Raw genomic sequence first — 26,659 nt, forward strand, 5'->3', positions numbered from 1 at the left:
CATCCTACAGTATTTTTACAGTCTTTATTTTACAGTTAAAGTATATGTTTGTCATATAAAGTCTAATGTTACAACTAATCATGGATCCCTTTAAAGTGAATTCTGAAATGAACTGGAAGCCAGTGAAGAGAAGCTAGAACAGGAGTAATATGTTTTCTTTTACTTGTGCCAGTTAGGAATCGGGCTGCTGCATTCTGAACCATTTGTAAAGAAGCAGACTGGCTGAGTCCATACAGCAGAGCATTACAGTTATCAGCCTGGATGTAATGAACACATGAAATACTGTCTCCAGATTTCTTTTTGACAGGATGGGTTTTAACTTGGACAGTCTCCTCAGCTGGAAAAAATAAACAGGATTTAACAACAGAGTTTACATGACAGTTTAATGCCAGAGTTTGAAACGGAAATGAAGTTGTGAAGGTTCGGTACGGTTCCAAACCATTTCCATTAGGCCAGATTCTTAGAACCAGCCCTTCTTTTTTAGTACCTACTTCGTTGTGGTTCCAAGTGGTCCCAGTCGACACCAAAATGCAACATCAGAATGCTGTTCGTCACTGGTTGCTTTATAAGAGCTACTCTCACAACAACCCAATCCGTGCTCTAGAGGTGCTAGTGGAAAGGGGGCTGTCCTCCTCGAAGTCACCTCCCAGTCAGACATGCCTGTAGCACCTCCCTAGAAAGGTGTCCAAGAGGTATCCTTACCAAAGTTCATGGCCATAGGTGAGGGTAGGATATGAACCATTTCCATTTTTAGTACAAAAAATGTATTTGTAAAATGATCCCAGTTAGAGTGGTCATCAAAGCAACGAAACATGAGCACTGTCTTCAGCTCTTACACACAGAAACGACTGAAATTTGATCAATAACAAACAGCAATCGAAAATGATTACAAAGTATACACAAGTGGCAGTGAAGCCTGTGATACTTTGCTCTCTTTGAAATAATAAAGTCCGTTTCGAGCAAAAGCCGGTTGGTGTCAGCCTATATAAAAAGAAGCATGTGTGCACGCTGTTTATGATGCCTCCAGGCACTCACGTCAAGGATGTACTCCTGAATCAAGGCATGAAGAATGACGGCGATGAGCAGGTAGAAGAACACGGTCGCCACGTCTTTTGGGCCGTACTGGTAAAGGTTCACAGGCTCACTTTTGTCATCTGCAAAAACAAATTTCCACCCCCCCCCCCAAACAAAAACAAACAAACAAAAACAAATAAACCCCAAATACATGAGAATAAAGCCTGAATAATGAAACAAGAGGCAGAAAACAATATAGACCTGTTTTTCTCAGCTCACCAAGAACTTGAGTTACGTTGTACTGGACCGTGATGAACATGATGGCAAATTTTGCTGTCACCTAAAGTAAAAAATAAAATAAAATAAAAATATGTTTATTAATCTGTTTAAATACAAACTGTTTCTTTTTCAGTTCAGTCTATTCATGAGTTGAGCGAGTTTTACAGCAAAACCCTGAGCTCACTGATTCTCACAATTTAGAGATCTTTAATGGACACCCCTAAGAAACAGATGCCCCACCCTTAATGTGTCCCCCTAAATCTCCCTTAACCATTTAAGATTAGTAGAACCTCATAAAACATAAAAACACACTGCGTTTCTGTAATTGGGAACTAAAAATATACAAACATATACTTTAAAATTAAACTTAAAATCTAGAATACAAGGGGTTTGGAGGTTATACAAAAAATATTTTGTTAGAAATGGGAATTTAGGAGAGGACAAGCTTCAGTAAATTGAGTAGCGGCAGCACTTTTATCAATAAATAACTTCAACTTTTAAGTGATAATAATAAAAAAAAATCTAAAGTAGACCTACTGGAAGGTAATTCGTTCACTCTTGTATTGCTGTTTGTCAAATAACCTTTACATAACATAGCAAATGTCCTGAAATTATGCTTACTAACCCCCCTCCCCAATTAAAAACGTGTGGAAGTACACCACTCTGTACTGGTTAGTGACAAACGTATTCAGATCATGAGCTCCACTTTCTCTTTAGTCAAAGCCAGGACGTCTGTGTCAACATTAGAGGAAGGTTATCTTGATTTCTCTTCCATTCTAGTGTCTGTATCAGTGTAAATAAACATTGAGCCTGATCAACTTGCTGGTCAGGGTAAGAAACGTATAATGGGAGGGAGGCAGTGAAGTGACCCTGCTGAGATGAGGAGCTGACTGTGCAAGTCTCACCATCTCCTTTGGCAATCAGAGAGCCACACATTTAAAAAAAGGGAAAGCAGACAAGCGAGCTAACGACGGCTAGCAGCTGCGGCTAACAGCTCCACTCACAGCGTTACCTCAAACATCAGGCCGAGCAGGATGATCATGGCCAAGCACGACACCATATCGGCGTGGTTCTGGATCACAAACTCGTGGCTCAGCACCGGCGGGCTCTTGTTCTTCTTGCGGAAACCCATGGCTCACAGATACGGTTGTGGTTCCCGGTGACGGGGTGGAGGGGAGAGAGAGAAGGCTGCAGCCGCGTCGCAGAGTCGGTCAGTGTTGGGATCGGAGCTACAGGCAGCTTCCCCTGCTGCTGCCGCCGCCGCTGGCCTGTACGGACGCTGCTGGCTCCGCTCTGAAGTCCGTAAAACACTCTGAAACGTCCGCTGCTTCTGCGTTTAAAAACAGTCATGAAGAGGCATCGCATAAAGCCAAACAGTGCTGAACAACACCCACTTTTTTACCCCCCTGCCACCCCCCTGCCTGACAAAGTCAGATGACGGGCCCTCCCACTACAGAACCCCATTCATGAACCGCCCTGCGTCATTGACGTAAAAGGAGAACCCAGGGTCCGTGGTGCGTTCACGTGTCTCACGTAAGCGTCCTGAGTTTTAACTCTCGGGGAGATGAATCATTTTTAGATTATATTGTGTATTTTGCATTGCAGTTTTAATTTTAGGCAGCAAATACTCAATTTACTTTATCTTCAGAATAAATAAAAATTGTATCACGTCTTCATTTATTTTACGCCATCATTACACACGATCAGCATTAATAAACAAAAACAATTTTATAGAACAGAATCGACTTTATGCTCAAATTATACAACTTCTGAATGAAGTTAAAACATTTTATTTAAGATCATGTTTTTAAACATGATCTTACATTTACGAAATACCATTGACACATCAATGCATCATATGATTTTTTTCATTCTTTGACCGGAAGTTGGGCCCTCCTTTTCTCTGCCACCTGAGAGGTAAAGTTTTTTTTAGCATTGCTAAATATGGTTACGGTTGTGAAAAAAATAACGTTCTCCTGTCCAAATGTGTTTTTTAAAAACCTTTATGAGCCTTTTAATGTGCATAATAAACTAGTAGGAGGTACGGTTTTATGATACGAACTAAAAGTTATGTAATTGGCCAAATTATTAGCAAACAACACAAAACTTGGCAAGTAGGTCGGTTCGTTGCGGCCTTCGAGACCTTTAGCATTTGCAGTGTTGTATAAAGTACCACAAACTGATACTTGAGTAAAAGTACAAGTATCTCACCAAAAAATTAATTAGGGAAAAGTTAAAGTCTCCTTTAAGAATATTACTTGAGTAAAAGTCTTAGAGTATCTGATATTTTTTGTACTAAAGTATTAAAAGTAAAAGTATTGATTTAAAATGAGCAGTTAGATTTTCTGTAATGACATTTATTAGGAGGTGACCTCCCCAAAAACTACAGAAGTGACTGTTGTATTAAAATAATAAATTTATGTTAAATTTAGGATGCACTAGTCCATCTGTTTCAGTTTATATACATATATTAAGGCTGCCCAAACCTTTTCAACAAAATGAAAATCCATCTGAGGGCTGCAGCCAAATATAATAATATAATTCATGAAATACAAATACTTCTTAAGTACAGTCTTTATTTTAATGATTCTGTCCTGCTGGATTGTGACATGATTTGTTTGTGTACAAACTAATACAGTACCAGAGTTTTATATATTTATACTTCTCATTCAACCACAATTAAATTAACTCTATCTAGGAGGCACAGTTTATATGGATAGTATTTATTTATTACAATAACAATCTGGAATAAAAACAAGCAAAAATGAAATAAAAGTAACAACTTTCTACTTCTTGCCTTTTTAAAAAAAATGTAAGAAGTAGAAAGTACAGATAATTGCGTGAAAATGTAAGAAGTAGAAGTAAAAAGTAGGCTGAAAAATAATTACTCAAGTAAAGTACAGATACCCAAAAATTCTACTTAAGTATAGTAAAGAAGTATTTGTACTAAGTTACTTTACAACTCTGAGCATTTGTCACTTTTTGCTCTGTTTGTAGTATTCTGCTTACTTAAAATAAGTTTTTGGTGCAGTAGAGGGCAGTATGAGACAGACTCGACACCAAAATTGACTGTCACTGGATCCACGGCCTGGAGAAAGAGTCGGCTGGGGTGGGGTACTCACAGCCCGGCTAGCTCAGTCGGTAGAGCATGAGACTCTTAATCTCAGGGTCGTGGGTTCGAGCCCCACGTTGGGCGATAACATCTTTTTCCTTAGCATTTTGAGAACTTGCCAGTACGCCACAGTCGTATGGTTAGTTCTTGTGGTAAATATCAAAATCTACTCTAACGTATTGTTATTCTTACTTACTTTCACACTAAAAGCACCTATATTCCTTCATAGTAATTTAGAAAAATCAGTGTCATACTCCTCGCCTTCATGGTTACAAAAAGGTGTCACCTGCTTAGTAAAATATAATGTGAGTGTGGTTTGATTTGATGTGTATTATATCAGCTGAAATATTTAGAAAGAGCTGTGTTGTAAAACAACACACACTGTGTAGTTTTCTTTTTCTATTTGAAGGTCATATTTGCATAAGAAAAGTCAGAGTACAAAGAAACCGAACCTTCATTAAATCAATGTCCTACAAAATCTAATTTACATTACGGGTCATTTCTGTGCAGTTGATTGCCATTTAAAAGGTTTGGTTTCTGTTACAATACATTACATTGCTGAGTAAAAATGTACAACTAAACCTCCAAAAGTCTGAAAAAATAGATATTTATCGATCTGACGTTCAACTACTGATCAGCAACAAATCATTGTTTCTTAACCAGAAGATTTTAATTGTACTGTGTGACGGACTAAAAGGATAGGTTTGTTTGACTTAAGTTTATATTTTATTTTTTGCAGTACACCAATCAGACTGTTGGATTGATTGACTGGTATTGGACAAATATATTTTATGTCAGGGTTACAATAAGAGAGTATCACACTTTAACAACTTGCTGATTTAAAACTTGGTCCTTATGTTCACAATCCACCTATATTGTACCTTCCATATTTACACTTACATGCTGTTTGCATATAAATAAGTGTATCTAATGTACGTTTTGCTGCTTCTTCCTTTTTCATACTAAATTGTGAAAATAGATAAAGAGCCGTAGCCTGTTTTTCTCTGGAGACAGCCAAGTGGGAGGGAGGAGTTTCAACAAAGGCCCTCTCTACATTAAAAATGGAGGCTTGTGCAGAGAAGCCATGGTGTCCTGCTTCTAATGCTCTACCAGCTGACACTTCCTCTATTTAAGCCTTCAAACTGAGACAACCACCGCCAGGTTCTTCTCTTGGAAGCTTCACAGCATTGTTACAAAGGGTTTGTATGTCCAAAATGCTCGTTTGTCGTGTACATTTGTGTGGTTTGACACCTAGCTCTGTGCTCATTTTTCTTCCCCTGTCTCTGACTCTCACAGTGCTGCCCCTGCCTGCACTGAACAAAGATAATTACTCAGGAAACACTTCAGCCAATCAGACGCGGCCTTGTATCTCGCCTGTGCGGAAGGCGACCAGTCAGGATCGGGCTAACATCGCTGGGGCCTGATCGCCTTGCCTGAAGAACGGTGCCTTCCCCGGCTGAGGGCTGAGAGTGTCCTCCATGTTTTATAAGTGTTGACATAACATTGTGTCAGGCAGCCATGCATCCACAGAGGTAAGCTCTGTCTTTTTTTTTTAAATCTCAGCCTTCTTATAACAACATGGCTTCCTTCTTGCTGTTGTGGTGACTTTTGGTTTCGAGTGATGAATGTGCACACCTTAAAAGTCAGTTTGAGTGTGAGCAGCAGGGGGAGGAGGAGGAGCTGGGGTGGATTGGAGGCCTCGTCAGGCCTCTGCGCTCTACAGGGTTGAGGGTGGGGGGTTGGGTAATGACTCTCACCCTTGCTCTCTTCTGTGTCTCAGGGTCACATGGGTGTCCCAGACAACCGGGCTCTCACACAGGAGGCAGACTCGACCATGGCAAATCCTTTTGATAATGCAAAAAGAGAGTTGGGTTTAAAAATGGCACCCATGTCTCATTCACGTTTGTGGCAGCCTTGTGGTGTAGCCTGGCAGGAAAGGAATGGGGGGATGGGCACTGAGGGCATGGCAGGGTGGGGGTATTATGTACCCTTTGTAGGTGGACTGGCTCTGTTCTGGGTTTTTTTTGTCTCGTGCCAGGCCTGTGGGAGAAAAACAAACAGCAACATATGTGCTAGGTAGGAGGACAAGCCATGCAGGGCACAACTAACCAATGTTTTATGTCTGTAAAAACTATTTTGGGACTGAAATGTGAATGAGTTAGGACTTGTTTCAGGACACTGGAGTTTAATTTTCATACTGCTCATAGTATGAGCAAACACGAAACCTTATAGATGCGAAATTATCCTTTTTCTAGTTTGATCTTGGGAAATGAAACATTCAAACACTGCGTTGCACTTATTAGTGTCATGGGCCTTGAGGTTACCGCCCCTGTCGTCTTTAACTCCAGTGTAAAGCTGCTTCCTCCACTCTCACACACACTCAGTGGCCATTTTGTCTTCAGAGCTCCTTTTAGAGGAACTTTAACCTCCTTTTCACATATCAGATAACAGGACAGAGACTCAACACAGGGATTAACAGGATTTTTTTTGTGTTTGTGGCATGCTTATGTAATATTTAAACGCCTGTGAGGATTTGATAGGTGTTGCTGGGTTTCATTGGTTTTATTTTCTCTGCCTCCTGTTGCTACTTTGTATTCTTTCTGTGGACTTTTTATTATTTTACACAAAAAGCAGAATTAATACTCCTGCATTAAACAAATTTAGTCTTTAAGTCAAGATTTTGTGTCAGAAACCACACAAAGTAGGACTGCACTGCAAAAACTGTCCATCTTACCAAGTTTTAAAATCTTATATCAGCCAAAAAGTCTTTTTGATCTTGTTTTGAGACTGATTTACTAAACAAGAACTGATTTTGTAAGAATAATAATCTTGTTTTCAGAATGTGTAAGATTATTTGTCTTGTTGGTCTGAAAATTTAACTCAAATTAAGTGAAAAAAATTTCTGCCAATGGAGTGAGAAAGTTTACTTGGTAAGATTCTTGAAATAAAAATTGAGTCAAATCAAGTATTTCAAGAATCTTACCAAGTAAAGTTTTCTTACTCCATTGGCAAATTTCTTTTTACTTGAGTCAAGTTTTCAGACTAACAAGACAAATAATCTTACACATTCTGAAAACAAGATTATTATTCTTACACAATCAGTTCTTGTTTAGTAAATCAGTCTCAAAACAAGATCAAAAATACTTTTTGGCTGGATATAAGATTTTAAAACTTGGTTAGGTGGACAGTTTTTGCAGTGTGGTTAATTGCTTTTTATAGAAACCTTTAAAAATAAGAACGAAATGTCGTAAAGCTTCACAAAAACACAATGAAGACATGGATAAACCACAGGATGCTTGATAACGGTTTGAAAATAATTACCATACGTTTATGAAAGCATAATATATTTGGTTACGTCATGTAGTGCCATTATAGCAGCCTCAGCTGTGTGTGGGAAACAAAGAGCAAATCTCTTTTTCTTTCAGGCTGACACAAGGCATTTTTGATCTCCACAAACAAACAAGTAAAAAATAGTATAATTACAACCTGCGTTTCTATCCAGACTACAAACAATTTGACTATTTCTGTAAAAAAGAAAGAAATTGCCTCATAGTGTTATTAGCTTGGTGAGTATATAATATAGATGTTGCAAAAGTCTGTTATGTCTTGGTGCTGTGAACAAATCGTCAAGGCCTCTTATCTGCGTCAGTGCAGCCTGTAAACAAGGTGACAGATGTTGAATTGTTTAGCCATTTTTTATTCATGGCAACAATAAATATAATCTCATAAATGGCCTCATTATAAATCCCCTCTGGTTTAGGCTGTCACAATCAAAAAGGGCATGCCGAACCGAAGAAAACCAAGTCGTCTAATGCAGGGGGAAATCTCTGCATTGCAGCAAAAATGCTTTTTAAGAGGAAGAGGGGAGCCTGCACACCGATCTGTGTGGCACAGCGCAGCCGACCAATAACATTCCAGCCTGTTGGCCCTGCAGCCAATTGCCGGCGAGAGCCGAGGTTAAAGATTGACAATCAGAGGGAAAGCAGCAGGGAGAGCAAGGGCCTTCTGGAAAATTCCACAGCCATCTTTGATTCACTCTGTACAGCTTTATATAAAAACCAGGTCAAACTTTTTCTTTTATACAAAATATGCTGTATGAACTAGAAATACAGGTTCAGGAGTTGTGCTAGAAGACTCATGTTAATGTAGTTTGATAGACTATGTTATAAAATGTAAGAATCTTTCATGTCTTAGTTACTCTTATGAACAGTAAAAGTTAAAGGCATGCTTTTGTCATGGATCTGCATGTGAATATTAGTCTTGGAAGTTGTGTTGTTGTATCATAGGACCAAAACCTTTTATGTTTTTGTGACATGTATGTATTTTTAAAGTAAATGCTACTAATCCAAAGTACTGTTCGTCCTAGTTCAACGTGGTGCTTTCACTGGATGGCTTTTCTGTTGTTTTCCTATAGTCTTGTTTCAGTTAGTCGTTTGTTGGATGTGTAAACAGCACTTTATTTAACATACAGAGAACAGGCTAGTCTGAATTTGACTGTGGTTTCACAATCTGTTTTTCCTCTGTCTTCAAAATAACGTCTAATTATTCAATGACAGCAGCGTTCATAGAGGAAAAAAAAAACAAGATCGAAAACATGAGAGGGGAGAGAGAAAAAAAAGGCAGATGAGTGCTTCCCCTCATGCTGCTGGATTTTCCTGTGTCTCCGCTCGCCGTTGCTCCTCCGTTTCTGCGATTGGCTGGGGAAGGTTCGTCTCGCCATGGTCGTGTTTTGAGAAATATTTTGGACTGTAATCTCCACAGATCTCACTGGTCCTCCTGCATGGATGTGCCAGTGCCCGAGTGTGAGCCTTGTGGAGTGGGGGATGGGGAGAGGTGGTGGTGGTGGTGTGGGGGGGAGGGTAGAAAGCTGTGGCCTCCATTTTCTGTGACGAGAAAACCCTGCTTGTCTCTCTCAGGAGTGGAATCTGAAGACAGTGACTCAGTGTTGTTTCCTTTTTGTCCATCAGGTACTACAGTACTTGCAGAGGGGAAAACTGTGGTTTTGTAAACCTGATCTTTTTTTCTTTTTTTTTGGAATGTACATCAGACTCTGCAGAGGATTTATTCGCCCAACTCTTCGTGATGGATCATATTTCCTGATTTGAGCATGGCCTTTGGATCATCAGACACATTTTACTCCTGCTCATCCTGTCTGTCTTGGTAGTTGCATCAACGTGTTTTAAATAAGTAGGTATTCAGGAGTGGGGGGGAGGTTGTGGTACTTTTGTTCTGCTGGGTTGTAGAAAAGGCAAACGTTCTTTCTTAATGGCTGTGGTCCATAAAGCAGAGTGACTTGGCTAACGTTTCTTATTTTCATGTGGGCCCTGTTTGTTCACTCAGTCCGGAACAGGAAGGCCCTGAAGGGGTAGGGGTGAGTGTGTGTGTGTGTGTGTGTATTTGTGTGTGTGTGAGTGCACGCACACACACATGAGACTATTGGCAAGCTGAAACCAGACACCCATGTGCCATATTTCCTAAGAAACTCTGTCCAGTCTTCTGTGACACTTTTTACACAATGCAAGCTTTTCCCCTCTCTTGTTTGGCGCTTTAGTTCGATGGACCAACTCTGACTGCGGCATTGAAAATGTAAAAAAAAGATTAATCAAATGTAAGCTCTTAGTAATGTTCAGTTTTTGAGCAGAAACATTAAGGTTGACTCATATGAGTAATTGGTTTACTATCTGATGATTTTACATCTTAGAGTTTGATTTATGTTTGAATTTTTGGGCCTACAGGTTAGCTGATGTTTCAACTTTTTGCTTTGGCTCAAAGGTACTCCATAGCAATAGCATGACGACTGGTCAAAGGACAGAACCAAAATTCACACAATCATTTCTTATATCTATGATGAATGTGCTCTGAAATTATAACGAAAATTTGCAAACTCAACGTGCGTCTGTTAACCTACGAAAACAGCCGAAGTGACCGAAAATAGGTCAACAGTGGTGATGTCTATGGAAGAAGAGTTTTGGATTGAAAGGTCAGACAGTTTCGATGTACTGGTATGTGTTTATGTATAGATTTATTTTGTTAACCATCCAGATAAAAGTGCTTTGTTTACAATTGAATGCGTACCTGCATTTCAAAATTGCACATCAAACTATTGGTATCTGTGAAACTACAGGAATAAACACTTTCAAACTGCACTACTGGATTCAATTCAAGATAACCTTTGTATGTTTGATTTCATAGTTTGCAGTGATAACATGTACGTCAATTAGAGTTAAGTGAAAATACAGTATGTTCACTTTTTGAGTTGTAGCTTAAATCCCAATCTTCTAACCAGAGCTGCAGCCAAAGCTATAAACCGATCAAGTGTGTGACCTGTCGGAGGTTCTCCTGAGGGTTTCTTCTCTGAGCTTGTGAATAAATGGTACATCCTTGGAACAAGTCCCTCTGTTGCTTTGACAAAAGAGCAGCCGAAACCCCCTCATTTATTGCTTCTTTATTCAACCCTTTTGACATTCTCAAAGGAAATAAGAGGCTTTCCAGGAGCAAAAAACCTCAAATAAAACCAGTTTTTTTTCTACACAAGACTACTTTGTATACACATGAATAAAAGTTTGATAATTTGAGGTAAGATCTAAGAAACGTTGAACGTGAATGCTGTGAATATGTGTATGCTGCAAGTAATTTTATTTATTGCATTGCATTTATTAAAAGAAACAAAACAAATAAGTAATTGGAGTTTATTAAACACTGAATGAAAAGGGTGCAGAAACTAACAGCAAACATCAACTTAAGCTTGAACAATCTTCAGATTTGTAGAAGTAAAAAACACAAAACATTAGGCATCCTTCATGTCCTAAATCTACCAATCATCATACAGAATTATACCTTCCTAATGAGAGATGATTATCTTTTTAAATTTACAGATTGTTTTATTATCAACACAATTCCACGAGCCTGTTCTCTAAATTACATTGCGGTGCTCCACATCCAGAATTTAGAGCTCTTAAAAGCATATTTTTTGGTAAAGATTTAGTCGAAGAACGTTTCAGTGAACATTAGAACGGCCTCCTAATAGCTGTATCCAACAAACCCTAGGCCTAATCCTTTGGGAGTGCCTTGTTGTTACTGAAGGGGCTTAGAAGGTACCAGAGAGGTACCACCATGAGAGGCATCATGGGCCAACTCCCATCAGCTTTCCTGTTCCTATAGTTCTATATCTCATTTAAATAAAACACACATGGTGAGGACTAGGGCTGCCACGATTAATCGATGACTAATCGATTATTAAAATAATCGATGACTAATTTAATAATCAATTAATTGTTTTCTTTTTTTGTTTTTTTTTTACTTTTGTTTTTCTCTCCAAACTGCTTTGACACCTTCCACTGCCACATCTGCCTTTCTGTCCTTGACACACATGCACAGTAGTGGTAACTGGGGTAGGCCGTGGACGTCACAAGACATTATACAGACAGGCTCTGGTATCATGGCTACCTGGCAACGGAGCTCAAAAGTGTGGGATCATTTTAAGAAAATGAAAGAGAAACCTGTGCAATATCTGCAGAGCAGAACTTGCCTTCCACAGCATTTATTTTTATTTAGCATATAGCTAAAATCTAATGATGGTTACACAATAGCAGCTGCATTCTGACGTGATAAGCTCTATGTTTTATATTCAATTAACGTATGATCCGATTAGTCGACTAATCAAATAAATAATCGGTGATTAATCAATTATTAAAATAATCGTTTGTGGCAGCTCTAGTGAGGACCAGGTTGGGCTGAAATATTCAAACCGCAGCATCTTTCAAGGAGCAGGAATGTTTGGAGATGTTGGCTAAATGGCCCCACGTTTTGTTGTGAATATCAAATTATCCTTTTGCGAAGAGGAGTGTTGCCATGGTGATCGTAGCCATTCTCTCCCCTGGAACATAAAGAACATTTTCGGACTCCTTTTTTTTCTTTCCTCCCCCCTACCTCACCCCACACACCACTGCAAATACGGAAAATGATTTTAAAACGTCCGACTCAAAGTCAAAGATGCAATAAAATCAAGTGAAGGCATTAACAGTGGAAAGCAGCTGAGTCCCTGTTGACAGATCCTGTGGGACCCGGTGCCTTAGGTGGTGTTCCACTTGTTTACTGTTCCGCCGGTATGGTTTCTGAACACCCTCTCTGACTCTGTTTGCCCCTCTTCCTGTGTTTCTGTGTGCTCATGTTCGATGCTCTGCAGTCTGGCTGAGGAGGAGATAAAGGCAGAGTCTGATGTGGTAGAGGGGATGGACGCTTCTGTGCGATCCAAAGGTAAGTCTCTTAAGGCCTCATTAGAGTCAAACATATTGGTGTCAGAAAACATTGTTGTTTTTTTTATTATTATTGTTTTGAGAGCAGAGTCTAATGCTTTTTGATAGCCATTAGGACTGCCTTGATGACTACTGTCTGCCTGTTTGAATCAAGAATCAACACAGGGTCTGAAGCCATTTGTTTGGATCATGTGATGCTTTGATACATTTTTAATTGGAGCTCTCAATAGTTATCTGAAGATTATTGTAATGACTCTTACAATTAGATGTTAATGAAATCATGGTTGTAGTTTCAATTCAATGTGTTGCTTAACTGAAACTAGATTACCTAAAAGAGCACATCCTCCCACTCCTCATTATTAGCATTACTAGAATGTGAGGATCTATTTTTACAGATTAAATTTAATCATCCTTTTACTATAGTTCCTGCTTTACTGGCATATATATATTTTAATGTTTTAAGCTGTAATTTGCTGCACTTGAATGTTGACTCAAGCCTCCTGCTGTGCAACTGTCCACATCCACCTAGCCCCCGATCCACCGGGGTCAGCAGAGCGATCAGCAGCGCCACAGAAGCGAAAGATGTCGAGTCCCACCCATTCCTCCAATGGACACTCTCCCTCAGATACCTCCCCCAGCCCTGTCAAGAAAAAGAAGAAACCGGGGGCCATGAACAGTAACAACAAAGACCAGGTAAGGGCTCCATTAATCTCATGGTAAACTCCCTGAACTGGTAAGGTCTGAAAAGCTGGTTGTCACAAAACGTATTCACACATACCCAGCTTTCCATTATTTTCATGGCAACTTTGAGTTTCTGTCAGGTTTTGGAGAAATTTAGGACATTTTTTTTGTAGTTTGGAGCTAGTAGCATGTATCATTTTCAGCACAGGCCTGAATACCAGCAGTCTCATTAAGAAAAATACACTTAGAGCAACTAAAAGTTTATTTAGCGTCGCATCAGCTGTTCAGATTTCTATATCAAATAATAGCTGTTAAAACTTTTTCTCTGGGAATACAGAAGATAATTGTTCCCCTAGTGTTGTTTTTTGTTTGTATCAAAGCAAAAACAACCATTGCAAAGCATTTAAAACCATTTGCTCTACAGCTAAAATGTTTTTCTTTTGTTTGATATGATTTATAATAGTTCCTTTTTTTGTTTCTGAGGAAACAAAACAGTAGGAATGTTAACTATACATTTTTTTGTTAAACTCTAGAAAAAAGTAATTATTTGTGTTTTGTGGCAGTGAGGCTTATCACCAAACAAACACATGATAATGCCCGTTCTCAATGAGACTACTCTGCCGTTATTGTAGCATCATTACGTTTTGCAATAAATACAATGACTATTTATTCCCCCTAAAATGGTAGAAATAAGCTATTTAGCTGCTTTAATGCTCCAGTATGAAGTTTCATACGAATGTTGTGCATTTTGTTCTCTAATATAAATTGTTCAGACTTTGTGGGAAAAGTGACATTTTAAAAGCCACAATTATTTTTACTTGATAAAATTTACTGTTTAGTTTTAGAAATGTGGAATAAAAAGCACTGTAGCATTCTTTTTAAATGAGATTGCTAAACAGAAAAGTGACTGTTTAATTGTTTGCTTTGACAAACTGTTGGAGCTCCAAATATTACATATTTTAAAACACTGTAAAGTAATTGGACGGTGGATTCTGTCACACTCTCCTACTTATTGTTGGTGTAGAGAAGAATGGCGTAGATGCCTTGCTTTGATCAGGAAGCTGTAAGAATATAGGTATTCCTGAAAATAACTGACCCTTCAACAAGCAGTCAACAATGTGATAATTATGGAGTTGGTCTTCTATACAAAGCTACAGAAACTATTTTATTTTGTTTATTGTGTCCAGACTGTATAAACTGTCAGGACTTTAAGCTCACATGTCAAGTATTGTAACAAAACAGGGACCATCTGTAATGTGACCATAGTTATAAGTTGAACACATCTGCAGTGTTGACAGCTGCCATCCCTAAATCCCAGCATATACATCGGTGAAATGTTTGTCGTGCAAACTGCGTCACCTTTAAAATGATATAAAACAAAGTCAATCTGGCAACAGTGACAAACTGTGCTGATATACTCTGTAATGAACCCACTTCAGTTTGATTGCAAACAGAAATAAAAGCTAAAAAAATAATTTGCAGCTTTGTGTGTGACATGACACTGTTTTTAAAGCTTTATATCTGTAGCATAAATAACTGTTAACTCAGAAAACGCATTCCTTTGTCGACTTTTGCTTTTTGTCTTTTTGATCATTGCGTGAAAGTGATATTTATCATTAAATATGTATTTGGTCCAGCTTTTAGCTTGTATTTAAGATGATGACTTTAGTGTCAGTATCGTAGTGATTGATCCCTTTTTCCCACAACTGCTTGACCTGATATTAAAAAAATGAATTTAGCTGCTGATATGAGTATAAACTTAGTTTTTGTAGGTTGAACATTAGCACTTTAAACAAACAGTTGTGTAAGGTTAAGTTAACTTTGATTGAAAAATATGTTGAAACTTAAATTAACAGCTTTTTAAAGGGATCCCCGATTAGTTGTAGCATTAGACTTTATTTYATAAACATATAWTTTTATTGTAAAATAAAGACTGTAAAAGTACTGTAGGCTGTTTAGTTTTTTTAATTTTTTAACTAAAAATTAAAAAATATTACATGGACAGGGCCATTTTATTTACACACAAACCATTCTGGGTAAAAGGTGATGTGGATAGGTCCTCGGTGTGAGCCTGCTAGCAAGCTATATCCACCCTGAAGGTTAATCTTGGACAATATCTGATGATCGACTCTTTTAAATGAAACCAGAGAGCGTTGACAGAGAGGAGAAGGTAGAAATGACTCAGCCTGTAACTGAAAATATGGATGGAGGACAACAGAGCCGCTTCATGGAAGAAGAACCTCAGCTTAGCCTGTTAGCATAGAGTTAGCCCCGATGCTTTCACCATATATATGTATTAGCTCAGTGCTACACATTCTCCTCTCGTCACTGAGGTCCTCCATCCACATGACAGAGAGGGGAACACAAAAATTACTCAGACTGCAACTGAAAATATGGATGGAGGACCTCAGTTTAGCTTGTTGTGCTAGCACCGAGCTAATACATATAAGGCAATATAGTGTCAGCGCTAGCGCAAAGGCTAACAGGCTYAGCTGAGGTTCTTCTTCCATGAAGCAGCTCTGTTGTCCTCCATCRATATTTTCAGTTDCAGGCTGAGTCATTTCTACCTTCTCCTCTCTGTCAACGCTCTCTGGTTTCWTTTAAAAGAGTCGATCATCAGATATTGTCCAAGATTAACCTTCAGGGTGGATATAGCTCACTCACACCGAGGACCTATCCACGTCATCATTTACCCAGAATGCTTTGCTTGTAAATAAAATGGATTTGTCAGTGTTAGAATATATTTTTAAAAAAATTACAAAACTAAACAGGCTACAGTATTTTTACAGTCTTTATTTTACAGTTAAAATAAATGTTTATCAAATAAAGTCTAATATTACAACTAATCATGGATCCCTTTAACATTCAGTAATTAACATTACGATATTAATAATGAGTAATTAGTAGAGGTCCACATCATGCATTGTGTTTATTGTCACTTTTTAAATCTCACTTGCTAAATCACATTTTGGTACCAGTGAGTTTGTATAATTTACCTTTTTTTTTTGCATAAAATATTTTTGGTTCTGTTGTCCTTATTACCCCTTGTGTTGCTTACCCTGCATACCCACCCCCCACCCACCCCTAATACTGCCTTGTTTTCTGTTGCACTGCACCTTTTTGTGTTCCTGCGTGGTTTTGAAACCTACCCCCTGTTTCTCTTGCCTGCATTTCAGTCAGAGCTAAGACATGGTCCCTTTTACTATATGAAGCAGCCAGCACTCACCACAGACCCTGTTGATGTTGTACCGCAGGACGGCAGGAACGACTTCTACTGCTGGCTGTGCCACCGCGAGGGCCAGGTGCTCTGCTGTGAGCTCTGCCCCAGGGTGTACCACGCCAAGTGCCTCAAACTACCAGCCGAGCCCGAGGGCGACTGGTTCTGTCCAGAGTGTGAGGTATCACGCTGAAGGCGCGCGCACGTGTGTGTGTGTGTGTGTGTGTGTGTGTGTGTGTGTGTGTGCTTGCAGATTGTTAGATTTAAGCATGTTTAGCTGGCACAACGAGGTGTCACCCTGCAGTTCGTAAGCTGCTTCAGCCAGAGAGAAGATGAATTGTAACTTGCTTTCGTAGATCCTAAAATCCTGCAGACTTTTGACTCATAGAGTATGGTATGACCCTGGAGCACAACTAATACTTGTATGGAAGCACTAAAGCTTAGACCAGGGGAGGACAGTCCAGGTCCTCAAGGGCTGCTGTCCAGCATGTTTTACTTGTTTCCCTGCACCAACACACATGATTCAGTGATTAAATTACTTCTGCAGATGCCTGTTTATCATTTATTCATTCTAATCAGGTGTGTTGGAGAAGAGAAACAAGTAAAACATACAGGGTAGTGGCTCTCAAGGACCAGGATCACCCATCTCTGGCTTAGACCTTTTGTTAATTTTCGGTTTAAAATTTTGCAAGCTAAATTAAACAATTTTTATGTACCGGTAATAGAAATATAACAAACTGTTGCTTTATTTGTAATTTGTTTAGCTTATTTTTTATTTTAGTGAAATGTATCTTTCTTTTTTTTATAAACCTGCCTTTTTTGTTTTCCAGAAAATAACAGTTGCTGAATGCATTGAAACCCAGAGTAAGGCAATGACAATGCTAACAATAGACCAGCTTTCATACCTGCTGAAATTTGCACTCCAGAAGATCAAACAGCCTGGGGTGAGAAAGATTTAAAAATTTTGAACTGAAAACTTGAGGTTTACGTTTTTCTCTTAAACATTTCTTAATTGAAATACATCCAGACTTTTTCTAATAATCTCATTTGCATCCATCTTTTCATTTTCTTTACCTGCTTCTCGTGTTTGTTTTTGTTTTTAAATGAACAGACCGAGCCTTTTCAGAAGCCCGTGTCTCTGGAACAGCACCCGGATTATGCAGAGTACATCTTTCACCCTATGGACTTGAGTACTATAGAGAAGGTACTAAGTCTTAGAAAATGCTTAGTTTTGTTGGAGTTACATTGAGAACAAAAAGCAAATCCCATGTAAAAGTCGCAGATAGATAAAAACACAAGATTTACTGTAATAAATAAATAACCAGGCCAGTTTTTAAAATCAATTGTGTTTGATCTTGTGTTTACTTTCTAATAGAATGTCAAAAAGAAAATGTATGGCTGCACTGAGGCTTTTCTTGCTGATATGAAATGGATCTTACACAACTGCATCATCTACAATGGAGGTTAGACAACTTGACTCAGAAATACTCCGCTGTGCAAATTTTAACATGTAAACACAACTCATGTCTGTTTCAGGTAATCACAAACTAACTGCAACTGCAAAAGTCATTGTCAAGATCTGTGAACATGAGGTAAAGGCACTTTCCTAATGTACTTGAAGGCAGCATCATCTAATGTATAGTTTTAATTCTTATTTAAATTTCCTTTTTAGATGAATGAGATTGAGGTGTGTCCTGAGTGCTACCTGTCCTCATGCCAAAAACGCGATAACTGGTTTTGTGAGCCATGTGTACGTCTCTGCTTTGTCCTAAAACAATATTTACTTTTAATTTATACTCAGTAGTTTGTTTTCCTGAGCTGTGAAGCGCTTCATTGTGTTTCTTTTGCTATTTTTCAACAGAGTCAACCCCACCCCCTGGTCTGGGCTAAGCTGAAGGGGTTTCCTTTTTGGCCCGCTAAGGCACTTCGTGAAAAAGACGGACAAGTAGACGCACGCTTCTTTGGGCAACATGACAGGTGGGATGTGATTAAGAAAATCTTGGCCAACAATGTAGTCATCTGTGTGTGTGAGTGTTCTTTGTCTGTTTATTGGAAAAATATCTCATGGACCACTGGTCAGATTTTAATGAAGCTCCCAAGTAATCAATGATCATGCATCTGCAACTGATTAACTTTTGGAGTCAGTCCAATACAAGTTGGCCACCACAGCTTGTTGACATTAGCAAACACAATAAAGGCCTTTTTTATTTTATTTTATTTTTTTTACAAATATTGTAAAGTATTGTAGCTGGGAGTCATCCCCAACTCCTATTCCAAACACTAACTGATCGTACAGCTTGTTTGTTTAAACTTTAAAGGGATCCCTGATTAGTTGTAACGTTAGACTTTATTTGATAAACATTTATTTTAACTGTAAAATAAAGACTGTAAAAATACTGTAGCTGTTTAGTTTTTATAATTTTTAAACATATATTTTAACACAGACGGAACCATTTTATTTACATACAAAGCATTCTGGGTAAATGATGACGTGGATAGGTCCTCGGTGTCAGCGAGCTATATCAACCCTGAAGGTTAATCTTGGACAATATCTGACGATTGACTCTTTTAAATGAAACCAGAGAGCGTTGACAGAGAGGAGAAGGTAGAAATGACTCAGCCTGTAACTGAAAATGTAGATAGAGGACAACAGAGCTGCTTCATGGAAGAAGAACCTCAGCTTAGCCTGTTAGCCTTTGCGCTAGCGTCAACACTATATTGCCTTATATGTATTAGCTCAGTGTTAGCGTGACAAGCTAACAAGTTAAACTGAGGTCCTCCATCCATATTTTCAGTTGCAGTCTGAGTAATTTTTGTGTTCCCCTCTCTGTCATGTGGATGGAGGACCTCAGTGACGAGAGGAGAATGTGTAGCGCTGAGCTAATACATATATATGGTGGTAGTATTGGGGCTAATGCTAAAGCTAACAGGCTAAGCTGAGGTCCTCTTTCTATAGTTTCAGTTACAGGCTGAGTCATTTCTACCTTCTCCTCTCTGTCAACGCTCTCTGGTTTCATTTAAAAGAGTCAATCATCAGATATTGTCCAAGATTAACCTTCAGGGTGGATTTAGCTCGCTAGCAGCCTCGCACCGAGGACCTATCCACATCATCATTTACCCAGAAGGCTTTACGTGTAAATAAAATAACCCCATCCGTGTAATCTATTTAAACTTTTAGTTTAAAAATTATAAAACTAAACAGCCTACAGTATTTTTACAGTCTTTATTTTACAGTTAAAATATATGTTTATTAAATAAAGTCTAATGTTACAACTAATGATGGATCCCTTTAAAAGTTGCCTTTCTTCAAAGAATCCTGCTTTTTAATTTAGGTTATTGATTGGTTGTGCTTTCTGCTCTACTTCATGCAGGGCCTGGGTTCCCATTAACAACTGCTACCTGATGTCCAAAGAGATCCCTTTCTCTGTAAAGAAAACAAAAAGCATTTTCAACAGTGCCATGCAGGAGATGGAGGTCTACGTAGAAAATATACGCAAGAAATTTGGAGTCTTTAACTACGCACCGTTTCGCACTCCCTACACCCCCAGCAATCAGCTACAGATGCTACTGGACCCCTCCAATCCCAGTGCTGGGACAGTAAAAACAGAGAAACCGGATAAACTTCGCTTTAACTTCGATATTAACTCATCTCCTAAGATGGTCCTTAACAAGACTTCCACACCTAGCGCTATGAGTCGGCGGGCCTCGATGATGGACATGCCCCGCTCCCCAATGAGCACCAACTCCTCGGTTCACACTGGGTCTGATGGAGAGCAAGAGATGGAGAAGACCCACAGGAACCCTGCTTTGCACTACAGCACAGGAGAGGAATCAATGGACTGCACTGGTAATTTACATTCCCCCCCACCAGAAACTTTTAAAGGCCAGATAATTAGGCTTTTGTCTCCTTTTTTAATCTGATAATTATAGCATCTCCTGTCTCAGGAAAGTTGGGTCCAGCTGGCAGTGTGACGAGCAGTCCGAAGCCCTTTAACGCTGGACTGGTGCCCAAGCAGGAGAGGACTGCAGGGACAGGTGGCATTCTCAATCTCAACCTTGGTCAGTATCTTTTAGTCAGATGTGCTTTAGTCAGATTGTTACAAAGATCCCAGTGCCATCGTTTTTGCTATATCACTTCATTTGTGGGTTTTCTGTTTGAATCAGATCGAGTGAAGGCTGAAATGGATCTAAAGGAGCTAAGTGAGACTGTGCAACAACAACAGCAGCAACAACAGCAACAAGCTGCATCGACGACAATTTCTACTCCGAAAAGACCCATCAGAAGTCTGGACAAAACTATTGAAAGCTGCAAGGCACAGCTCGGTACATACATGTCTTTACTTAAGCTGTTAGGATCATTTGGATTTTATACTTTGATAAAAGACAATTGATTTTTACATTTATATCTCAAAGTTAATATGAATTTAGTTTAGTTTTAACCAGAAATTTTGCAAGTAATACACTGTGGAACTGCTGATGCCTAGGAATAAGTTGGATAAAGTGATTGATGCTAAACTAATTTAGAAAAGGTTCACCTTTAATCTTTCCAACAGAAATAAAACGACACTATAAACAAGAATGTCTACTTTTCTACACAGGCATTGATGAGATCTCTGAAGACGTGTATAAAGATGTGGATCACAGTGACTCTGAAGACTCTGAGAAGTCAGACTCAAGTGACAGCGAATATCTCAGTGATGACGAACACAAGCCAAAGAGCACTGCACCAGAGGACAAGAACAAAGTGGAAAGAAAAAAGTCCAAAGCAAGCGTGGAGGGAGAGAGTAAGGAGGGAGTTGCAGGGACCGGGGATAAAGCCACATCTGAACCGTTGCTCAAAGAGAAGCAGGGCAGCAGTGGCACAGATAAGGATGTGCAAGACAAGCCCAAGACACCCCAGTCTCAGCCCCCCACTGAAAAGCCTAAACTGTCAGAGGAGGGGAAAGCAGCAGCAGCTGCAGCATCAGTGGCTGAGCAGGACTCTGACTCTGAAAGAGAGCTCGTCATTGACCTGGGAGATGAACATGGAGGCCGCGAATCAAAGAGGCCAGGAAGAGAGCAGGGGTCCTCAACTGCCAAAACTCTCAAAGAGTCCAGTGCTGCCAAGTTGGAAGGTGAGGCTTTAAAGTACATTTTCTCCTGACATTTTCTTTGTTACTAACATGATTTAGCAGTGGGTAGAAAATAAAACCTTTCTGTCTTAATGTTCGAGTGCACACTCAGTGAGGTGGGAGCATGTCACAACTCCTCTCCTCTACACCATAATAAAGTCTATTAGTCTTCTGCTGCAGACAGTTTGACAGATTAGCCTTTCATCAAATGTTACAGTAATGTTATTTCCATTAGCCTCTACTTAACATAGTTTTAGTCATAACAGACTTTTTTTTGAAGTGTCGGTAGTAGTTGTAAAGGAATAAATGAATGTCTTCAAAGCAAGAGGGCGTTTCAAGAAGAGATCAAAGTTTTGTGACCTCGTAATTTCCCTTGAAAGAAATCTAATTGAGACGTGTCAGCTGCAAAAAAAAAACAAAACAAAATGAGGACCTTCTTGGTCTTCTGTTTCAGATTAAACAACTCATCTGAAAAGGCTGAAAGTCAAAGCACAGAGGAATTTAGAAAGAAGCTGGACGAGGTTTAGTTTTAATTAACTGGTATTTTAGCTAAAGTTATCAGGGACAGAAATATTTGCACCAACGTAAGTTGAGTCAAACACAATGATTGGAAAAAAACAATGAAGTAAAGCGCTAATGACAATGTACATGTGCTTGTGTCTTCATGTGACGGGTTCAGTTTGTGGTGGTTAATAAATTATGAAGTGAATATCAAGAGCCACTTTTTTCCTGTTAGTCTTTGGTTTCTGGTCTAAATTGTGTTGTAGCTTTCAGCACCTGTTTTTTTTTTATTTTTATTTATTTTTATTGTGTTTTTTTTTTTTTTTGCACCAGAGCATGTTAGGTCAAGGAACAAGAAGTCAAAACATCCATTAATTTTAGTAATGGCTGTAAACACAAAAGAACTGCTGGCATTGATGGCTAAAAACTTTGCAGTTTTTCAACTATTTAGACAGCGTGTTTACTTTCACTGGACAGATAAATATATATTACATAACATGTCTTTCATATTTTTGAACCTTTTTTTGAGTAGTGTAGTAGGGTTGAGTAATAGTTTTTCTCTTTGTAGTAGTTTTTCTCTCCTTAAGCTCTCTCATGAAGTGACAATATATAATATACCCTTCAAAGTTCATTTCAAAGAAAATGAAAAAAGTTGGATTGTTAAAGAAATACGAAACAGTATATACTAATTATTGCTTTCTCCTTAGGTAAACAGTCTTCGTCTGCAGCTTCAGGCGCATCGACACGAGAAACTGCCCCCAACCTGAAAGACTCCTCGCAGCCTTCCATCACAGGAGCACTCAGCCTTGCTTCTAGTGCAGCCTCTGGTCAGCCCAGCGTCACCACAACTACCAGCGGATCTACCAGTGCCTCTTCACCCGTCTCCACAACATCCCCGGCGCCGACGGCTGTAAAGAAACAGCGCCCACTGCTGCCTAAAGAGACCGCCCAGGCCGTGCAGCGCGCGGTCGTCTGGAGTCCGACTAAGTTTCAGACGTCGTCCCAGAAGTGGCACATGCAGAAGGTTCAGAGGCAGCAGCAGCACGGGGAGCAGCCAGCTACGCAGACGCCGGCCCAGGCGCAGACACGCAGCCCGCAGCAGCCGCAGACACAGCAACAAAACTCCTCCTCCAGCACTCGCTACCAAACCAGACAAGCAGTCAAAGGTAAATACACCCCCTGCTTATTTGGCTCGATGTCACGTTGAAAACGAAACGCTTGATTTGAAGCTGTGTGTCCATCGTTGTGTGCAGTGCAACAGAAGGACTCGCCTCAGAGTGCGTCCTCGTCAACAGCTGGACAGGCCACATCTGCAAGCTCCTCTTTCGTGTCAGGGGACTTGCAGATCCCGACAGTCTCAGCAGATGTAGCAGCAGATATTGCCAAATACACAAACAAAGTAGGTGGAAAACCCAACCCTGGTAAATTTAGATTACACAAGTTATATTCTTGAATATACTTAGCATTGTGAGAATATTGGAACTATAAATAAGAGATACAAGAATGTATGTCACAATGAAAATGTCACGATTTTTCTCCCCACTTATTTTTTCAGATCATGGACACAATAAAAGGGACAATGACTGAAATCTACAATGATCTTTCTAAAAGCACATCAGGAAACACAATTGCAGAGGTAAAGCCTGGAATTCAAATGCACTCTTATTAATTTGTACCTTCTTAGAAGGTAGGAACATCAATTTGAATAAAGTTTAAACGGATGTTAATCATGATGGGCTTATTGGGTTTTAATATGGGTAAATACAACCTCAGATAAACATGTTTTATTACATTTCAACAGTAAGTTCACCCTGAGGTCAAACTCAAAATGCATAAAATCAAAAAGCAGAATTTATTTTATACTCTTCTTGTCTCAGTTAGCACATTCAGTGCTTATGTTTATAGGAACTGGGGGTTGTTTTAAGGAAGTAAGTGAAAATGTGTCCTCACAAGTTAGGTTTGCAAAGTTGAGTCTGACAGAATGAGACTTTTTGAGCAGTTTCCTTTAGACAAGATCAGGTTAGATATGTTTAACCACAGCACAGTGCATATCAAACACATTATACCAGCTGCGATGCACTGTTAATTTTCCCATGAACTTCTCTGTACACTAATGTATTCTAGAGCCACATGAAAGGTAACAAGCCACAACAGAACAGCTAAAAGAACAAAGTGTTTCAGTGCAGTCAAGCCAAATAAATCCTAGTGTAGTTACATTCACTTTTTTTCTTTGTTAGCTCATGAGGTGGTGTTGATCCAAGGTTTTGATCCTTTGAGAACCAAATTATTTTTATGATGTTTCCAGTATTGTCTTTTTACCTTTTTTATTATTACCTGAGTCTGTATTTAATTATTTTTTTCCCACAGATTCGAAGACTGAGGATAGAAATTGAAAAGCTCCAGTGGCTGCATCAACAAGAGTTATCGGAGATGAAGCACAACTTGGGTAAGCTTTCTGCATCCAGAAGTGTAATAACACTTTGATTTCAAAAATATAATGTCTGCATGCACATGGTTTATTTATTTATTTATTTATTTTTTGCAAATGCAGAGTTGACAATGGCAGAAATGAGACAGAGTCTGGAGCAGGAAAAAGAACGTTTGGTGGCCGAGATGAAGAAGCAGATGGAGTTGGAAAAGCAACAGGCGGTGGATGAGACCAAAAAGAAACAGTGGTGCGCAAACTGCAGGAAGGAGGCCATCTTCTACTGCTGCTGGAACACAAGTTACTGTGATTACCCCTGCCAGCAAGCCCACTGGCCTGAACACATGAAGTCCTGCACACAGTCGGGTAACAAAGACTATTGTAGTCATTGTCTCTCTTAGGTACATTTAGCTTTGGAGGTTGTTTTGTAAATGTAGATTTTATGTGTGACACTAGTCTGTGACACTATAACAAACTGGTTTAAAGGATGATAAAACAGATGTTTCCTGCTGCTATTTGTATATTGGATGGAGTATAATTAAGTTATAATCTGCATTGATTGATGGGAATTCCAGCTATTTTTAGAGAGTCTGTTTTGGATTGGCTCGCTGTAAGGAGCCAGATCATTGTTGACCAACCCGTCACTCATCTGCATAATTAAGATAGGTGCTTATATTCAAAAGAAAGTAAAACTTCATTTTAACTTCAAATTTCTGAGTTCCCTTAGTCCTGCTTGTCGATATCAGTACATGTATAATGTGCATGTTCTCATGTAATATTTTCTTCTTTCTGCTAGCCACGGCGTCGCAGCAGGAACCAGAGGCAGAGCCCAACTCCGAGCCTTCTGTCAAACCATCAGGCCACTCTCCTGCCACACAATCACTTCCTTCTTGCGCAGGATCGATATCAGACAGAAACAACTCTCCCACATACATGGACAAAAGCAAGGACAGTGCTGGTGTTACTGTGACCTAACTACTACACTACAGACTCATTTTGTGCAGCCAGTGTGGGGCGATGAGCCTCGAACTTGGTGCTTGAAGGCCTGCACCTTCGTGACAAATCACTTTTTTTTCCCCCATTCCTATTTGTATATCTGCTTGATGGACGGTTTATGGTTTTCTTTCTCATTCTCGGTTTCCACATCTGTGTTTTAAGTCAGTTCATCATGTGAAAGAAGTGTGTCTTGAGAAATAAAAAGTGACTCTTTGTTTTCATACTGTAGTTTTGTGTTCTATGTTAGCTCTGTTACCACGTTCTTTTTCATCTCCAAGCAAGATTGTATGAACTCACAGGATATTTTCTACATCGTCTCTTTTCAATGCTGCTCTAAAAAATTTTTTTGCTGCTGGTTGATTTTGTTGATTGTTCTCCATATTGTGAGACGAGATATTTGAAACAGCCTTTCAAAACTAATCCACATTTAGCATGGTGCCATCACAGACATTTTGACTCATTCAAGTTTCGTCTTTGGCTTCAACCACATTTGCATCATGACGGCCAAAGTGTTTTGGGTAATACAGGTTTAAAGATCGCATTTCAATCCATCATGACTGTCTTATGTTAGTGGTGGTATTTGTTTCATACCAGTTTTGTATTGTAGTTCTATGTTGTATAGTCACATAAAAATATGGTTTATTCAAAAGACTAAAAAATTTTAAATGTACATAGTTTTTGTAAGAAGATACCTGAACAATATTTATAGTGTCATATGTTTTTATAGTATGTTTATTGCAATCACATTTCTATGTGTTTGAAAAATAATTATTTGAAACTCTTCACATGAATGTCAGCTCTGAGTGAAGTCTTCGTGTAGCCGGTACCCCAAAGCTGATGTAAATCCAGGTCAAACTGTGTCCCAAGAACTGGTTAGAAAGAAATATTACACTGCTTTTTGGCCATATATATTTTCTGTGTGCATGTTAGTGTTGAGCTTGTGTCTTGTTCTTGTTTACATATTGTATATATTATAAATGGACTTGTGAAGAAAAAAATAAAAATTGACTTGTAACTTTGTTGGTAAAGTTTATTGTGTCCCCTGAATATGTCAAAAAAAACGAAATC

At 39.1% G+C, this 26,659-nt stretch overlaps 2 protein-coding genes and 1 non-coding gene across 9 annotated transcripts in view; 2 read left to right on the forward strand and 1 right to left on the reverse strand.

Annotated features, from left to right (window-relative positions):
- zgc:113278 (Translocating chain-associated membrane protein 1-like 1-like) overlaps positions 1–2,750 on the reverse strand; it is a 17,971-nt gene extending 15,221 nt beyond the window's left edge. Inside the window, exons 1-3 of one of the 3 annotated variants that reach the window (XM_014010533.1) lie at positions 2,306–2,750; positions 1,276–1,354; positions 1,036–1,154 (exon numbers count right to left, since the gene is read on the reverse strand). In XM_014010533.1, the coding sequence (XP_013865987.1) occupies positions 1,036–1,154; positions 1,276–1,354; positions 2,306–2,425 (318 nt within the window). In that variant the 5' untranslated portion in view covers positions 2,426–2,750. The remainder of the gene's footprint in view (positions 1–1,035; positions 1,155–1,275; positions 1,355–2,305) is intronic. The other 2 variants (XM_014010532.1, XM_014010535.1) reach the window with 2 other exon arrangements.
- Positions 2,751–4,416: 1,666 nt separating this feature from the next.
- Positions 4,417–4,489, forward strand: trnak-cuu (transfer RNA lysine (anticodon CUU)). Its single transcript has one exon. It is a non-coding gene; the product is annotated as a tRNA-Lys (tRNA).
- A 930-nt stretch (positions 4,490–5,419) lies between these two features.
- Positions 5,420–26,606, forward strand: LOC106519037 (protein kinase C-binding protein 1). 5 transcript variants are annotated; one of them, XM_014010527.1, is made up of 21 exons: positions 5,420–5,604; positions 5,702–5,937; positions 12,591–12,661; positions 13,190–13,353; positions 16,518–16,739; positions 17,389–17,502; positions 17,670–17,762; positions 17,934–18,021; positions 18,095–18,150; positions 18,231–18,308; positions 18,420–18,535; positions 19,930–20,405; positions 20,489–20,617; positions 20,723–20,881; positions 21,157–21,672; positions 22,878–23,336; positions 23,424–23,569; positions 23,726–23,806; positions 24,538–24,616; positions 24,722–24,961; positions 25,392–26,606. In XM_014010527.1, exons 2-21 carry the CDS (start codon positions 5,924–5,926, stop codon positions 25,568–25,570), a joined length of 3,480 nt encoding a protein of 1,159 aa, XP_013865981.1. In that variant the 5' UTR covers positions 5,420–5,604; positions 5,702–5,923; the 3' UTR covers positions 25,571–26,606. The 5 variants fall into 5 exon arrangements, with proteins under 5 accessions (XP_013865981.1, XP_013865982.1, XP_013865985.1 ...); XM_014010528.1 differs by having other exon boundaries at positions 20,504–20,617; XM_014010531.1 differs by having other exon boundaries at positions 16,596–16,739.
- Positions 26,607–26,659: the final 53 nt, after the last annotated feature.

This window comes from Austrofundulus limnaeus, unplaced genomic scaffold (assembly GCF_001266775.1).
Source record: "Austrofundulus limnaeus strain Quisiro unplaced genomic scaffold, Austrofundulus_limnaeus-1.0 Scaffold70, whole genome shotgun sequence".
Classification (NCBI taxonomy): domain Eukaryota; kingdom Metazoa; phylum Chordata; class Actinopteri; order Cyprinodontiformes; family Rivulidae; genus Austrofundulus; species Austrofundulus limnaeus.

Bases quoted from the DNA above. Each gene is read 5' to 3' on its own strand.
- LOC106519037 (XM_014010527.1), top strand. The intron at 23,570-23,725 runs GTAGGTGGAAAA...TTATTTTTTCAG, and splicing joins TTGCCAAATACACAAACAAA to ATCATGGACACAATAAAAGG. The intron at 23,807-24,537 runs GTAAAGCCTGGA...TTTTTCCCACAG, and splicing joins CAGGAAACACAATTGCAGAG to ATTCGAAGACTGAGGATAGA.